Source organism: Perognathus longimembris, chromosome 7 (genome assembly GCF_023159225.1).
Source record: "Perognathus longimembris pacificus isolate PPM17 chromosome 7, ASM2315922v1, whole genome shotgun sequence".
Classification (NCBI taxonomy): domain Eukaryota; kingdom Metazoa; phylum Chordata; class Mammalia; order Rodentia; family Heteromyidae; genus Perognathus; species Perognathus longimembris.
This window is the reverse complement of record NC_063167.1, coordinates 30400906-30419502: the sequence shown is the minus strand read 5'-3', so window position 1 is coordinate 30419502 and position 18597 is coordinate 30400906. Positions and strand designations below refer to the sequence as shown.

Genomic DNA, 18597 nt, shown 5'->3' with positions numbered 1-18597 from the left:
AGTTGGATTTTCTGCAGTGATTTGCTGATAGATGATGATGATGATGATAATATTTATGAAGTACAAACTATGCCACACATATTAACTCAAAAAGTTAAAGTCCAGAGAGCTAGACAGGCTTAAAAGGCCAGGTGGTATTCTCAATCAAAGCCACTTTAGTCCTAAGCTCTGCCAAGAATCTAGAGAGATAATCATCTGACTTAGAAGCAGCCAGTAGTAATTACTGCCCAGTGCTCACATTACAGTTGTGAAACTATATACAAAGTCTAAACAAGCTAAATTTATTTCTATATTATGAAAATCCAGGGTTAGACCTATGCTAATCTTACCAAATGGCAGTATCAGTGTTTGAATTCAGGGCATCAAGCTTGCTAAGAAGGTGCTCTATTGCTGAGCCATACCTCAATCCCTTTTTGGCCTGGATTAGGTTCAAACAGGGTCTTTATGCCTCAGTATGTCCCTAAACCCTAATCTGCCTAATTTATGCTTCCCTCTGCAGCATGGATAACAAGTGCATACCATAGTACCTGGCCATTGATTGAAGAGGGGTCTTATGAACTATTTTTTTTTGGGGGGGGGGTTAGTCGTGGGGCTTGAACTCTGGGCCTGGGCATTGTTCCTGAGCTCTTCAGCTCAAGGCTAGTACTCTACCACTTTGAGTGACAGTGCCACTTCTGGTTTTCTGGTGGTTAATTCAAATGAGTCTCACAGACTTTCCTGCTTGAGCTGGCTTTGCACTACAATTCTCAGATCTCAACCTCCTGAATAGCTATGATTACTGTCATGAGCTACTATACCTGGCTACTGTATCTGGCTCTTAGAATTTTTAGGGTAGGAGGAGCTATCTGAACTAAGTCAGAATCCCAGCCAACTTTTTAGAGGAAAGTATGTAAGCATGCAAGAGCTTTGCTTTAATGGCAAAACATGACTGATTCCCTGGATTCCCTGTGTTATTGGTGAGATTCTCTTAATTTGTCCTTTTTCCCCCCCTTTCAATACTGGGGATTGAATGCAGGGTAACACACTTGCCAGGCAAGCATTCTACCACTTGAGGTATGCCCACAGACCCTGGGGATAGCTCCTAACATGACAGCTAGTATCTGAGATAAAACTTTTCTCCCAAGACAATTAAGTTTGTCTCTAGACTCTCAGGGTCATGAAAAAATCCACATGACCTTAACTCCATTCTTTCAAAGCAAAAAGACAAACCCAAGAAGGCCAAACGTATCATTTTTTTTTTTTTTTTTGCCAGTCCTGGGCCTTGGACTCAGGGCCTGAGCACTGTCCCTGGCTTCTTCCCGCTCAAGGCTAGCACTCTGCCACTTGAGCCACAGCGCCGCTTCTGGCCGTTTCCTGTATATGTGGTGCTTGGGGAATCGAACCTAGGGCCTCGTGTATCCGAGGCAGGCACTCTTGCCACTAGGCTATATCCCCAGCCCCCAAACGTATCTTAATCATCTTGAAGCATACCTGTTTCATTGCTTTTATAGCCCCAAAACAAATAAACAAGATCTAGGCTTACGTATCTATGCACTATAGTACCTATGGATTACCAATCCCAAGCAACAAACTCTGAAAGGCTTCTTCATTTCCTTTAGACCTAGGTTTAGAATTCCTGCTGTGTACACACACTGTAGCAATGAAGAGTATGGTAGTAGCAGTCCTTCAATAAAGCTGAGTCTGGCTTCCATGAAACAAAAGAATATGTGTCTAAGCTAAAATACATGCTAACTCAAATGAGAACTGTATTCCTCCTTTGGGAAGTAGTACCTACCCGGATCAATGTGAATCCCATAATTTCTATATGTTCCCATCAGAAACAAACATTTCAGTTCTTATACTGTCTGAGTCTGACTTCATGAAGTCATGAGCTTCAATTCCAGTATTTGAAATCAATGTTCATATAAAACAATGATTCCACTTATTTTTGTTTCCAGGAGTCTTGTGAGATAGAAAATTCTCTCTGTGAGCCCTGATCCTTAGACATGGTAAGACAAAATATGTCATATGGCCCAAGAAGATGTGAGCTAGAACACCCTAGGATAGAGGCCATGGACTAGGATATATAGCTGACCCCAAGCTATATACAATATTAAAAGGAATGTTGACAGGACAAGGGAACAAATAACTAAGAGTCAAAAGTATGCTGAACACAATCTCCTATAGAAAGCAAGAAAACCCAATGTATGCTTCAGTTAGCCAAGTGATAAGACGATATACTGAATCGACATAAAGTGAGAAAGAGCAAAGGAATTTGGGTTCTATGTACACTCTTTCATTCAACTTTAATTGGCAAGTACTCACCTGTGTGGCCATGGAGTGGGGAGTGTGGTCGTGGTAGTGTAGGTGATGTATTAGAGGTCATAATCAAGCTCTTGCGGTTACTTGTCCGACAACTGCAATAAAAACATCAATTATAAATAAGAGCATCACATCATAGGTTCAGAGACATTGACTAGGGGTTGGGGATATAGCCTAGTGGCAAGAGTGCCTGCCTCGGATACACGAGGCCCTAGGTTCGATTCCCCAGCACCACATATACAGAAAACGGCCAGAAGTGGCGCTGTGGCTCAAGTGGCAGAGTGCTAGCCTTGAGCGGGAAGAAGCCAGGGACAGTGCTCAGGCCCTGAGTCCAAGGCCCAGGACTGGCCAAAAAAAAAAAAAAAAAAAAAAAAACAGAGACATTGACTAGTTATGGAAGAACATAGGGATATTACTCTTTGGGCTAAGTAGTATAAGCTTAATTGGGCCACCAATTACTGTTTGCATCAGTTAGATTCCACAATTTAGGTTTTTTTGTTTTTGTTTTTTGTTTTTTGCCAGTCCTCAGGGCCTGAACACTGTCCCTGGCTTCTTTTTGCTTAAGCCACTTGAGCCACAGCGCCACTTCTGGCCACTTTCTGTATATGTGGTGCTGGGGAATTGAACCCAGGGCCTCATGGAGACAAGGCAAGCACTCTTGCCACTAGGCCACATCCCCAGCCCGATTCCACAATTTAGTGTATTCTACTTTGGAATAACTTTTTTAAGCTGCCTTGACATTTGTATGTCATTACATGTTTCCAATTGTTCAGGTTTAATTTCTAAGAAAAAATAACAATCCTTGCTTGTCACCATGCACCAACATCAATTCAAAGTGGATCAAAGACCTCAATGTCAGACCCAAAACTCTGAAACTACACAGCAAGAGAGAGTAGAAGAGACATCAGAACTTGTAGGTACAAGGAGAAACTTCCTGAATAGAGTCTCAGGGGCACAACAGATAGGAGAGACTCAACAAGTGGGACTGCATTAAAATAAAAAGTTTCTGCACAGCTAAGGACACAGTTACTAAACTAGAAAGAGAGTCAACCAATTGGGAAAAGTTCTTTACCAGCAATATATCAGACAAAGGCCCAATATACAATATATACAAGGATTTCAAGAAACTAACCGCTCCCAAACTTAATACACCAATTACTAAATGGGCAAGGGAGCTAAAAAGAGACTTCTCAGAAGAACAGGTAAGAATGGCAAAGAAACACATGAGGTAAATGCTTAACATCCCTGGCAATAAAGGAAATGCAATCCAAATGACCCTGACATACCATCTTACCCCAGTTGGCCAACATTTTCAATTCTAACAACAAATGTTGGTGGGGTTATGGGGAAAAAGGAACCCTACTGTACTAGCGGTAGGAATGTAAACTAGAACAACCAATATGGAAAGTGTCTGGAGGTTCCTCAAAAAAACTTAACACAGACCTTTTCTACAACCCAGCCATACGACTCCTTGGCATCTACCCTGAGCATCATGAGCCAGGATATGATAAGGACACCGTTCATTGTCACATTATTCACAATAGCCAAGATATGGAAACAACCCAAACGGCCCACAAAAGATGAGTGGATCCAAAAATGTGGTATCTATATACAATGGAATTTTATACAGCTATTAGAAGGAATAAAATAATGTCACTTATAGGGAAATGGATGGAACTAGAACAAATCATGTTAAGTGAGGTAAGCCAAGATTAAAGAGACAAATGATGTATGTTCTCTCTTATATGTGGAAGTTAGATCTAAAAGGCACTGGAATATGACAAATTACACAGAATTCTAGATGCTCACATACAGTAGACCAAAAGAGGATAGTCTTAGAGAATCACAAAGGTGCAATGCCCAAGTCCCTCCTCATATGTATGTAAAGTAACATACATACTGAAACAGGGGCTGGGGATATAGCCTAGTGGCAAGAGTGTCTGCCTCGGATACACGAGGCCCTAGGTTCGATTCCCCAGCACCACATATACAGAAAACGGCCAGAAGCGGCGCTGTGGCTCAAGTGGCAGAGTGCTAGCCTTGAGCGGGAAGAAGCCAGGGACAGTGCTCAGGCTCTGAGTCCAAGGCCCAGGACTGGCCAAAAAAAAACCAAAAAACAAAAAACAAAACATACTGAAACAAACTCCAAAGATACGGAAACAAAGGACTTCTTTCTTAATTTGCTTTTTCTTTTTTTGATGACTCTGTATTCTTTACCTTATATTCACATCTGTGGAAGGATGGGGGAGGGTACAGAGGTAAAAGGTTGAAAAGTGCAGCAGTGGAGTGTACTGGCTGCGCTAAACAATGATGAAAGTGAACTATGCAACTCGTGGGTGAAGATGGGAGCGAAGGAATGAGAGAGAATGAGGGAAGAGATGACACTATGTGAAAGGAAATGTACTTATTACTTGATGTATTCGAAGGTAACCCATATATCACCTCTGAAACAACAATCTATCACCTCTAAAACAACAATCAAGTAAACTGGGGAAGAGGGGGGACAAAAATAAGGAGCCAGATGTGTTGTTGGTCTATGACTATAATCCCAGCTACTCTGAAGTAGAAGCAGAAGGATCTGAGGCAAGCACAGCAAAGTTAGCATATCCGTCTCAAAAATGAAATAAAAAGGAAGTTGCTGATGACTTACCCCATAATCCTACGTACTCAAGAAGCTAAAATCTGAAGAACAAAATTTGACACTAGCCAGGGCCTGAAAGTCTGAGATTCTTATGTCCAATTAACTGCCAAAAGCTACAAATGGAGCTATGGCTCAAGTGGCATAAGGCCAGCCTTGAACAAAGAAAGCTCAGGGACAGCCCCCAAGCCCTGAGACCAAGCTCCAGGATCAGCAAAATAATATAAATGAAATAAAAATCTCTTAACTAGCTAGGGCTGTAGCATAACAATTGAGCCTAAAATATACAAGGCCCTGAATTCCATCTCCAGAACTGAAAACAGAAATTTATTTTATCTCATAAAACTTTATGATAAGATGAAACTATTAGGGCTGGGGATATGGCCTAGTGGCAAGAGTGCTTGCCTCGTATACATGAGGCCCTGGGTTCAATTCTCCAGCACCACATATACAGAAAATGGCCAGAAGTGGCGCTGTGGCTCAAGTGGCAGAGTGCTAGCCTTGAGCAAAAAGAAGCCAGGGACAGTGCTCAGGCCCTGAGTACAAGCCCCAGGACTGACCAAAAAAAAAAAGATGAAACTATTAATGTGCAAAGTTACATTTGGAACTGTTTAATGAATGAATTGAAGGTAATATCCCCATTTCACCATAAATTTCAAGAAGGAAATTTCAGGAAAGAAGGGAGGGAAGGAGAAAGGGAAGGAAGACTGACCTTACAAATAAGTCAAAAGTACCAGCAGAGAAGAATGATAGAAAAAAAGAAACCACGGGGTAGGTCATGGCCAGGTGCTTTATTTTCTATAGCAGAATATTTTAATGTCTTTTTTTTTTTTTTTTTTTTTTTGGCCAGTCCTGGAGCTTGGACTCAGGGCCTGAGCTCTGTCCCTGGCTTCTTTTTGCTCAAGGCTAGCACTCTACCACCTGAGCCACAGCGCCACTTCTGGCCAATTTCTGTACATGTGGTGCTGGGGAATTGAACCCAGGGCTTCATGTATATGAGGCAAGCACTCTTGCCACTAGGCCATATCCCCAGCCCTTTAAATATGATCTTAATAAATGCTCTCACTACAACCATTCTTTGGCCCAACTTACAATTCAATTACACCATTAAGAGTTGGTAAACTATCACAAGAAAATATTGGAAATGTCATACCTACCCACACACCTGCAAAAAGTCTACTCACTAGAAGGCCTGAGGTAAATCTGAAGAAAGATTATGATTACAAATGGGAACTGGATATGACTCAAGTAGTAGAGTGCTCGCCTAGGAAGCATGAGATGGATTTAAATCCTCAGCACCAAAAGCCAAACAAAAAGTGGAAATGATAACTTTCCTTCCCCTAAGAACCCATAGGAAGAATCTACATCCCTAATTGCCTCATTCATCATCAAAGGTCCAAGCCTCCCACTCTAACTTCATAGTCCGCCACTATTCTTGTGCCTCCCGGAACTGTGTCACCAAATAAACCCTAATTTCCACAATTTCCTTTAGGTCTCTGAATGTCATTTTGAATTAAGTGAAATCTTGCTATCTTCCAAGGACACAATACCAAGGGTGATTCTGTTTGTTGTTGGTTTTCTCTTTTTCATTTTCTTTTTTGTTGGTCGTGGGGTCCCTGAGCTCTTTTTGCTTAAAGCTAGTGCTCTACCACTTTAAGCCACAGCACCACTTCCAATTTTCAGGTGGTTAACTGGAAATAAGAGTCTCACCCATTTTACTGCTGGGGCTGGCTTTGAACCGCAATCCTAAGATTTCAGCCTCCTAAGTAGCTTGGCAAGAGCCACTGGCATATGGCATTGGTTTTCATATAAAAGCAACTATACACTTAAGTGCCTTATGAAATTCCAACTCATTACAACCCAACTTTCCAGGTCTTAGGGGTACAGTTCAGTGGAAGAAAGCTTGCATCATACTCTTCATTGCCCGGGTTCAATTTGTTGCACTGCAAAAATTTAACTTTCTATTTAATTCACAACTGTACCTAAGGACTGAGAGTGACTGAAGAAAAAAATAACATAGGCTCCTGTCTCTATATTTACAGTGACAAACATTAAGTCCTTGTTACTGCTTGCCCACCTTGCCAACCCACATTTACCAAAGTAATGTGCTCATATCCTCTCCAGGAAAACTAATTCATATCTTCTCAAACTACCAATATGCTTTCCCAAATCTCATTTTGCTAGCCACCTCTGCTTTTTTATTTAATCCAGACATAGATGATAAGGGACAAAAAGTACAAAAAAAAGTACTATATATACTCCAAGTCCACCTGACTTTGTATTTCCATACTTTCCCACCTGAAATAATAGCAGCAAAGATCATGTACCTATTCAAATGTACTCTTCTGACTCTCCTATTCAAGTGCCCACTCTTTAAACTTCAGATTGTAGACTTTCTACTACTGCACCATCCTCATCATCATAAAGATACGATGTATCTTCCATTAAAGAAGAAAGCAGGGGGACTTTCATGAATAACTCCTACAAATTTAACCATTTCTTTGTCCTCTAGTTAAGGAAATCCCATGCAGGGGGTCTGTGTCTGCTGTCTTCATTCCCTCATTTTCCACTTTCTCTTTATCCTACTCTAAATAAATATCCTCATTTTGTCATCAAAACCACTGCCATCCAGGTTAATCCTAACAACAGTCAATTATCACATACGATCTTATGTAAGCAACATCACTTGATAGTTATAACTCCTCCTTTAAAAAAAAAGTGAAAGCCCGGAACCGAAAGCTCTCACCTATAATCCTAGCTACCTACTCAGGAGGTTGAGATCTGAGGATTGTGGTTCGAAGCCAGCCATGACCTTCAGACTCTAATCTCTAATTAACTACCTAAAAACCAGAAGTGGGGCTGTGGTTCAAAGTGGTAGAGCGCTGGCCTCGAAAAGGAAAGCTCAGGGACAGAGTCCAGGCACTGAGTTCAAGCCCCATGACTGAGCCCCCCCAAAAAAAGTCAAAACATAGTATGATGATACGCACCTGTAATGCCATCATTTGGGAGGCTGAAGCAAGATTACAAGTTTGAGGCTAGTCTAGGTGACAAAGTAATATAAAAAGTAAAACTTATAAAAAGTAAACTTAAATCTGGATGAATATAAACTAAAGAAGCATTAGACATGATAAAGACATTAAACATAAATATCCTATTTTTATTCTTTCTTTCCTTTTTCTTTCTTTTATTGATGCCAGTCTTGAAGCTTAGACTCAAGACCTGGGTGCTGTCTCTGGTTTTTTTTCCCCTTCAAGAACAGTGCCTAAGCCTAGAATACACCCTAGAGTTCAACCCTAGAATCCACACCAGAACAAAACACAAAAACACTTTTTTTTTTTTTTTTGACAGTCCTGGGCCTTGGACTCAGGGCCTGAGCACTGTCCCTGGCTTCTTCCCGCTCAAGGCTAGCACTCTGCCACTTGAGCCACAGCGCCGCTTCTGGCCGTTTTCTGTATATGTGGTGCTGGGGAATCGAACCTAGGGCCTCGTGTATCTGAGGCAGGCACTCTTGCCGCTAGGCTATATCCCTAGCCCCACAAAAACACTTTTTAATGATAAAATCATTTTACAAAATCCGTATATGATCAGACATACCTGTATTCCTACCACTCAGTAGGCTGACATAGGAAGAAATGTGTGAGTTTAAGGCCAGCCTGGGCTACAAAGCAAGGTTCTATCTCAAAAAGAAAAGCACACCAACAAAAAGTCTCTTATGGGGGCTGGGGATATGGCCTAGTGGCAAGAGTGCTTGCCTCCTATACATGAAGCCCTGGGTTCAATTCCCCAGCACCACATATACAGAAAACGGCCAGAGGTGACGCTGTGGCTCAAGTGGCAGAGTGCTAGCCTTGAGCAAAAAGAAGCCAGGGACAGTGCTCAGGCCCTGAGTCCAAGGCCCAGAACTGGCCAAAAAAAAAAGTCTCTTATGGGCTGGGAATGTGGCTTAGTGGTAGAGTGCTTGCCTAGCATGCATGATGCGCTGGGTTCGATTCCTCAGTACCACATACACAGGAAAAGCTGCAAGTGGCATTGTGGCTCAAGTGGTAGAGTACTAGCCTTGAGCAAAAGAAGTTCAGGGACAGTGCCCAGGCCCTGAGTTTAAGGCCCAGGCCTGGCAAAAAAGAAAAAAAGAGCTTAGGGATAGAACCCAGGTCCCAAGTTCATGTCAGAACTGTCAGAAACAAACCAAAACAAAGTAATTTTATATTACATTAAATGTGACATGATATAACATTACTTGAAGGTAAACTGTGACAAGTTAAAATTTTATTGTACTACAAACTTAAGCAACTTTATAGGACTATTGCTGAGCCCTGTGAATTAACTGAAAGTCCCCCAACTTTGAATCTGTGCCCTTTGATCTGCGCTATTCTCTGCTGCAGTAAACTTCACAATAATCATGGGCTCCAAGAAAGACTGGAGTCCCAGATAAGCAATCTTGTGTGGAAGGAAAACTGTTGGCTCAAACAAGCAATGTCTTCTTATCAACTTAAAGCAAACAGCCAAAAAACCCACAAGACCATCTTGTTCCTGTTCTGTTCTATTAATAAAGTGATAACTTCTCTGGAGTGGGCTAATGGTCAATCAGGCCATCTAATGAGTTGGGAACATTTTAACTATGCCTATCTTTCTCACCCATCATGGCCTCAATTCTCCCTATTTGACCTGAAGCCAATGTCTGTTCCTCTGAAGACAGCTGAAGATGTACTGAAGTGCTATCTTCCCTTGGTTACCTTTGAGTCTCCTTCACCATGTCTCTTTATTTGACATACAGGGGCAAGTGGCTGAACCTAACTTAGGACTACTAGTTGACTTTGGACCTGGGATCTAGAAACTGGATTTCATTAGTATATGGTTGGGATCTCTATCACCTCTCCAGCCATACTGGTCCCAGCTTTTCTTAGCATAAGCCAAGCAGAATGTCACACTGCCTGACCATCCTACTTAAAACTAACCCACTTGTAGACTATCTTCTTTCCTATCCTCTTTCCACACTACTTACTATCATCTAACATGCTAAATATTTTACACATCTTTTTTTTTTTGGTCTCTTTTTATCATTAGGATTTATCCTAAGAGGGGTTAAGATTCTAAAATGGCTTTTTTCTTTTTCTTTGTCAGTTGTGGGGCTTGAACTCAGGGCCTGGGCGCTGTCCTTGAGGTTCTTTCTTTGTGCTCAAGGCTAGCATTCTACCACTTGAGCCACAGTGCCACTTGCTTTGTCTGCTTTGTTTACTCTTGCATTCCACAAAATCTAGAATACAGCCAAGTTCTCAATAAATATTTATCTAAAAAAATGAATGGATGCGTATGATTAGCTACAAGGACATATGTATGTGTGCCATATGTAAGGTATACCAAACTATTAAGCCTACATTTATTGTGTATGAGTGAAAATTCCTTGAAATATCAGAGACAGATGAACTTATCTTAAACTTTATTTGAAATTTCATTTGCCATGATCTCACTTAAAATTTAAAACAAAATACAAAACTCTAAAGATCCTATTTCTAGGCCACATGATTTTTCTACAAAGGTACACATAATCTCACTTGGCAATCTATAGCAGCTGCCAGGAGGAGATAAAAGGTCAGACACTCTGGTGCAGTGACTCAGCTGAGGTTCAAAACAAGGAACTGGCTAGTTTTCCCCTTTCAACAGGCTCCAGTCATTTCCCCAGAATCTAACTGTGTATATGCATGTTTATGTGTATTTTTTTGTACTAGCATTTGAACTCAGTTTTACACTTGCTACTCAGGTACTCTTGACACTCAGTCACACTTTCAGCCCTCTAACATCTTTTCTTTGGTTTTTTTTTTGTTTTTTTTTTTGCCAATCCTGGGGCTTGAACTCAGGGCCTGACCACTGTCCCTGGTTTCTTTTTACTCAAGGCTAGCACTCTGCCTCTTGAGCCATAGCGCCACTTCTGGCTTTTTCTATGTATGTGGTGCTTAGGAATCAAACCCAGGGCTTCATGTATATGAGGCAGGCACTCTTGTCACTAGGCCATATCCTCTCCCGCCCCCCACCTTAACATCTTAATTCTTTCATTTATTTGATTTGAAAGTATTGAGTGTCTACAGAGTCAGGTATACTAACTCAGCTTATAGGAAGTAAAATGTGATCCCAACTTGATGGTCTACAGTCAATTGCCAAGACTGTCAGTCAGAGTGAAATCAGGCATTTCCTTCTACATGCCTAACTGTGGCCATATTTGAAGAACGTTGTTTCTCAGTCTTCAAAAATTTCTTTCTCCAGTAACTAACAGGCACTCAGAGAATCTAATCCCTTTAAGAAGTGCCTTAAATTTATTTAGGAAGCTTGTTTTCCAGTTTGAAACAGGGTCTGACTGCAGATCCCTTAAGCCTTTCCAATTTCCCAGTGCCAATGGACCAACTGCTCATCCTACTCTGAGCCTTTGGTGATTGGCTAGCACTTGGCAACTTCCTTTTATAATTTAAAATGAGCAAGAGGCCACTTCTGTCTCATTAAGTATAAACAAAATAAGAGAATCTGGTACAAGTTAAGGGTCAAGCATTTCCAAATATTATTTCAAATAAATAACCAAGATGATTTCTGTGTTAAGACCAAGAGGTGAGGAGTTTGGTTCACATTTGAAATCCTAACTACTTGGGAGGCTGAGATTGAAGAGATTGCAGATCAAAGTCAGCCCAGGCAAAAAGTTATTGATACCCTCATCTCAACCAATAAGCTAGGTTTGGTGGCATGTACCTATAGTTTCAGCTATTGCAGGAAGCATATGCAGAAGGTTATCAGGTGTAAAGATGGCACTAGGCAAAAACCTGAGACGCTATCAAAACAGTAGCCAAAGCAAAACATGGCTTGGAGAATAGCTCAAGTGGTGGAGCACCTTCAAAGTACGTAGAAGGTACTGAGTTCAAACCTCAGTAATAGAAAAAGGAAAAAGAAAGAGGAGGAAGGGCTGGGGATATGGCCTAGTGGCAAGAGTGCCTACCTCATATACATGAGGCCCTGGGTTCGATTCCCCAGCACCACATATACAGAAAATGGCCAGAAGTGGCGCTGTGGCTCAAGTGGCAGAGTGCTAGCCTTGAGCGGGAAGAAGCCAGGGACAGTGCTCAGGCCCTGAGTCCAAGGCCCAGGACTGGCCAAAAAAAAAAAAAAAAAGAGGAGGTATTAATATAGGAGAAAATACACATTTCTTTGCCAAAAAGAAGACATTATCAGATATTATGACATATGTTATATTTATTAATGTATTGTTTCTTGCCTGAATTATTAAAATGTAGTTCTAACTTTTCTCTCTAGTTCATTCTGGTCTACTAACCCTTCCTAATGGTCTCCTAACAATTCCTCTGCTTCAAACCTTCCAATAGCTGCTAATTGCATAGACACTATTCAGACCTCTGTGTTACTTGTTCCCTTTAACCAATAGAATAGTTTAGCTTAGAAGACCCAGAAATAAATCTACAAACCTGAAGCTAGTTGATTTCTGACAAAGGAGCCCAAAGTATATATTGAAAAAAAGATAGCCTCTTCAACAAGAAACAGTCCAGATGCCCTAAAACTGACTAATGAATCAAGAAAATATTATATATTTGTGTACAGAAAATATAGTATTATATATTTGCTCCTCTCCTAGTCACCCTCATGCTACACCACTATTTCAGAGTAGCACTTACAGTCTTTGGACATACTATATAAAATGAATTTAAATTAATGCACTTATGACTGATGAATGTTTCTTCTCCTCCAGAGTAAACTCCATAATGAGTATTCCAATCATCCAGAAATAGTATCTGTAGCACAGTAGGTTCTCTTACTTCCCTACAAGCAGGTAGCCAGAATCTCCCTGGGAGAACCAGACATCAAGAGGTACTAGGGAAAAGTCTTTGCTATACAACAAAGCTCTGGAGTTTTTTTAAATTTCTTCTCCTCCAGAACTGGTAGCAGTTCTCTCTGAATTAAGCATTTTTTAACCTCCATCACACTGGCTTGGAAATTATATATTGTTCCCTATCCCATAATGGTTATTTGTAGGAAAGCTTAACACTCTTGTCTTAATAGTCTACCAAAGGTTAACTTAGCATCTCCATCCTTCTTGTGAGCAAAATAAACAAAAGTTTTACTCTAATCTTAGCACTCCCTTTCAACTTACATATTATTGTGATCTAGTATTTCAGGCCTATCTTATGTTTATATTGTCAAATTATCACAGCATTGTTTATATAACTACTTGCTTATATTTACTTATATACTTTCCAACATCTTTAACACTTCCTCTTGAATCTCACTTCTTTCTATACCCTAAAGCAATTGTTTAAGAAAGGAACTTGTGGTTTTATCTAAAATGTCTTAGTTTTATCTAAAAAGTCTCTATTTTGTTCGCTCATTTCCAAAGCTAAATGTCTTGTACAGAGTAATTTTTTCAATGATTTAAAGGTATCCTACTATTTTTCAGCTTCTGCTACCACTGTTGAGATTACTCTCAGTATGACTTGCTTCTGTAATTTTTTTTCTCTCTCTGGCGGATTATTTTGGAGGGGATTGGTAGTGGGGTTTGAACTTGTGCTTTTGAGGCAGGCACTTTACCACTTTAGCCACCTCCAGCACTCTGTGCTTTGTTAATTTTTGAATAGGGTCTTGCTTTTTGCCCTGGGCTGACATCCTCCTATTTAGCTTTCCACATAGCTGGGACAACAGGCATATACCAGCACAGCCTGCTTTTTATTGATTGAGATGAGGTTTTAAGAGCTTTTAGCCCAAGCTGGCCTCAAATCTCAATCCTCCTGATCTCAGTCTTCTACAACTACTGGCATAAGCCATAGCGCCCAGTTTGTTTCTTTTAAAAATCACTATTGGGGGCTGGGAATATGGCCTAGTGGCAAGAGTGCTTGCCTCCTACACATGAAGCTCTTGGTTTGATTCCCCAGCACCACATATATGGAAAACGGCCAGAAGGGGCGCTGTGGCTCAGATGGCAGAGTGCTAGCCTTGAGCAAGAAGAAGCCAGGGACGGTGCTCAGGCCCTGAGCTCAAGTCCAGGATTGGCAAAAAACAAGAACAACAAACCACTTGCTCTGTCTATGGATTTACCTGCTCTAGGTATTTCACAGAAATATAATCATACATTATGTGACTTTTTATGTCTGTTCTTTTTCATTTAATATAGGTTTTCAAGTTTAATACAAATTACAGCACATATCAGCATTTCATCCCTCTCAACGGCCAAATAATTCCATTATATGAATATACTGTCTTTGGTTATTCATTCATAAGTTGTTTAAACATCTTGACCACTACTTCATCTTAGTTATTATAGATATTGCTTCTATGAACATTGTATACTACATTGGACTCTCTATCCAGTACAATAAGAAAAAGAAAATAAAGCCATCTGGATAAGAAATAAAAAGTAAAATTGTTATTAACAGGCGCAATGATCTCAAATTAGAAAGTTGCAAGAAATATTTTTAAACTAGTAATAAAGTAGATAAATCGGGCTTTGCACGATCATCAAATTCATGTCTATACAAAAATCAATTTGTGAGGTAAACAGTGATACTGTCTAAAAAGAAATGTGCTCTTTACCTAACTCATATAACTGTAATCCCTCTATGTATCACCTTTATAACAATAAAAATTTTAAAGCAATCTATTTCTACATGCCAGGAATAGACAACTAAAAAATGAGATAAAGCTAGGTGCCAGTGGCTTATGCCTGTAATCCCAGCTACTCAGGACAATCCCAGAATCACAGTTCAAAGCCAGCCTAGACAGTAAAGTCCATGAGATATTTATCTCCTATTAACCACCAGAAGAGGAGCTGTGGCTCAAGTGGTAGAGGAATAGGGTTGAGAGGAAGAAGAAAAAGAAAAAAGCTCAGGGACAACAGCCAGGCTCTAAGTTCAAGTGCCAGGATCAGTGAAGAAATGAATGAATGAATTTAATCTCAGGAAAAAGTATGGTGGCTTGTATCAATAATATTAGATATTTCAGAAGAGATGGCAGGGTAGTAGTTCAAGGCTAGCCCAGGAAGCATTTAAGAAACAAAACAAAAAACAGGCTGGGAATGTAACTTAGCAGTAGAGGGCTAGCCTAGCATTCATAAAGCCCTGGGTTCGATTCCTCAGCATCACATAAACAGAAAAGGCTGGAAGTGGGGCTGTGGTTCAAGTGGTAGAGTGCTAGCTTTGAGCAAAAAGGAACCCAGGGACAATGCTCAGGCCTTAAATCCAAGCCCCAGGACTGGCAAAAAAAAAAAAAAAAAAAAAAAAAAAAAAAAAAGCTAAGCACAGTGGCTCAAGCCTACAACTATTTGGGGGGCGAAGACTAAATCGATCAGTTTAAGGCCACACACACACACACAAAAATGCATGAGACTCCATCTCAACCAATGGCTTAGTGGCATGCACTTGTCATCTCAAGTACAGGATAAGCATGATGGCTGGGCATGGCGGTGCATGTCTGTCATCCCAGCTATCCAAGGAAACACAAATAGGATGGTGGTAAAGGCTGGCCCAGACATAGAGTAAAATCTTATCTCAAAAACTAACCAGTGCAAAAAGGGTTGGCAACGTATTTCACACAAACATGAGACTTTAACTTCAAACTCCAGGATTGTAAAATAAATTTTAAAAAGCAGTGTAAAATTAGCCCAAGGATAGAAATAAGATTAACTGAAGAGAAGTGAGAATCCAGGAAAACAAACAAACAAACAAAAAAAAAAAACACCAATGCTTAAGGTCAACTGATTTGAACAGAGGTACCAAAATGACAAAATAGTAAAAGGCTAATTATATTAACCAATTGAACACATCATACACAAACACACAAATGCACACACACAACTTTCAACACTCACCTCACACCATGTACAAAAATGTATTCAGGGGCTGGGAATATGGCCTAGTGGCAAGAGTGCTTGCCTCCTACACATGAAGCTCTCGGTTAGATTCCCCAGCACCACATATATGGAAAACGGCCAGAAGGAGCGCTGTGGCTCAGGTAGCAGAGTGCTAGCCTTGAGCGGGAAGAAGCCAAGGACAGTGCTCAGGCCCTGACTGAGTCCAAGGCCCGGGACTGGCCAAAAAATAAAAAGATTTAAAAAAAAATGTATTCAGATGTACACAGACCTAAATTTAAGAGCAAAATATATGACATTTCTAGAAGAAAACCTTCATAATCTTGGATGAAGCAAATGGTTTTTAGGTAAGATACCACATGTATGATCTTTAAAGGATAAAATTCAAAACTTGTACCTCAAAGACATCATCAAAAACATAGACAAACATAACCCACGGAGAATAAATGAGGAAGCTTTCTAAGACCTCAGTTTTAAACCAACTAATTTCATTCATGTCAGTTTCATCTTGTAACCAATCACTTTTCTAAGGCCATTTTTATTTTTTTTGGTTGGTTGTGGGGCTTGAACCCCATGCCTGGGCACTGTCCCTGAGCTTTTTTTCACTCAAGGTGAGCGCTCTACAACTTTGACCCACAGCTCCACTTTTGGTTTTCTGGTGGTTAATTGGAGATAAGAATCTTACGGACTTTCTTGCTCAGGCTGGCTTTGAACCACCTCCCCAGATCTCAACCTCCTGAGTAGCTAGGATTATAGGTGTGATCCACTAGCCATGGCTATCCACCTTATCAGAATATTGTGAAATTTAAATAATAGTTATAAACCACTTAGAAAATGTGTGGAGCCAGGCACTGGTGGATTATGCCTACAACACTAGCTACTAGGGAGGCTAGAAGTGGAGTATTGTGGTTCAAAGTTAGTAGAGCAAAAACATCTGTGCAACTCCATCTCCAAAGTAGCCAGCAGTTAGGCTGGCAGTTTGGCTCAAGTCAGGGTACAGGTTGATCAAGCAAGCTGAGCAAGCACAGGCCCTGAGTTCAAACTTCACTACTGGCAAAAGAAGAAGAAAATGAAGGAGGAGGAAGAAAAAAATTCTTGGTATACAGTAAATGCTCAGCAAATGTTACCTATTTTATTCTTTATTTCATTTCTAAAACTAAGTATTCCTTATTTTGTTGTGTTCCACTAGGTTTATCTAACATGTTAATCAGCCAACTGATTATCTCTGAGAACAGAAAAATGAGCTCAAATATTAGGGATAGTGGACTCCTCTACTCCCCATCATGATAGAGAAACAGAGGCCAGATTTACTCTTATGCCAACAAAAGTCAGCCTGGAGTGGTATGTGACTATAGTTCCAGTTATTTGGGAGGCTGAGACAGAAGGACCATTTGATCCTAGGAGTTTGAATTCCACCTAGGAAACACAGCAAGATGTAATTTTAAAATAATTAGGCCCTGCTGGGTACTGGTATCTCATACCTGTAATCTTAGCTACTCAGGAAGACTGAAGTTTAAAGCCAGCCCAGGCTGACAAATCTGAGAGACTCTCTTTCTTTGTCTCATTTTTCTTTCTTCCTCTTTTTCTTTCTTTTTTATTGTTATTATAAGGTGACATACAAATGGGTTACAGTTACATAAGTCAGGTAAAAAATACATTTCTTTTTGAACAGTTGTCATCCCTTCCCTCACACTCTCTGAGAGACTCTCATCTCCAATTAACTAGCAAAAAGGTGGATGGATGTGGAGGTATGGCTCCAATGGCAGAACACCAGCCTTGAGTGAAAAAGCCAAATAAGAGCACAAGGCCCTGAGTTCAAGCCCCAATACTAACATTAAAAAAAAAAAAAGAGGGGCTGGGGATATGGCCTAGTGGCAAGAGTGCTTGCCTCGTATACATGAGGCCCTGGGTTCGATTCCCCAGCACCACATATACAGAAAAACGGCCAGAAGTGGCGCTGTGGCTCAAGTTGCAGAGTGCTAGCCTTGAGCGGGAAGAAGCCAGGGACAGTGCTCAGGCCCTGAGTCCAAGGCCCAGGACTGGCAAAAAAAAAAAAAAAAGAGTTGGAGCATGCACACAGCAAGGCCCCAAGCACAAAACCTAGGATAAAAAACGTTTAGGAATAAAAAACAGGAAACAGATTTTAGAAAAGAAACATAAAATAAGCCCCTAAGAGCCCATCACAGCCTCAGTTGAGGGGACAAAATGGAGAATTTGAGGCTAAGGTGGCTAAAATTTGCAAGGGAGAGCACCAGAGAAAAGAAAGCTATACAGGATGAAATCTGGATAATCCCAGGGATTCCTCTTAGTACCAATCATTACATGTGAATAAGCCAACTGTCAAAGCAAGCAAGTGGTACACTCTCCAGAGTTCACAGAGTGCCAGAACAGTTCATTTCCCCAACAACCTGAGTGGAAAAAACAAAACAAAACAAAACATAGGAATCAAGAAGGGTACTGAAAAGTACTGCCTCAGTAAAAAGGCCAGACATAGGCTACAACTAATCCTCAAGGATCAAACCATTTCAAAATACTTGCCTCTCATAACATTAAGACTCTTTAAAGGATATGAAAATATTCTGCCAACAGGCTACTACTAAACTGGTATTTTGACAGTGATAAAGAAAAGAGTGAGGGCTGGGAATACGGCCTAGTGGCAAGAGTGCTTACCTCTCATACATGAAGCCCTGGGTTCAATTCCCCAGCACCACATATATAGAAAATGGCCAGAAGTGGCGCTGTGGCTCAAGTGGCAGAGTGCTAGCCTTGAACAAAAGAAGCCAGGGACAGTGCTCAGGCCCTGAGTCCAAGC

The 18597-nt window shown here is 40.7% G+C and overlaps 1 protein-coding gene across 4 annotated transcripts in view; it reads right to left on the bottom strand.

Moving 5' to 3' along the window:
* The window catches only part of Mast2 (microtubule associated serine/threonine kinase 2), a 126380-nt gene that overhangs the window by 45096 nt on the left and 62687 nt on the right, over positions 1-18597 (bottom strand). For all 4 annotated transcript variants that reach the window (XM_048351206.1, XM_048351208.1, XM_048351207.1 and 1 more), the window contains one exon: positions 2305-2396. In XM_048351206.1, coding sequence (XP_048207163.1) covers positions 2305-2396 — 92 coding nt within the window. The remainder of the gene's footprint in view (positions 1-2304; positions 2397-18597) is intronic.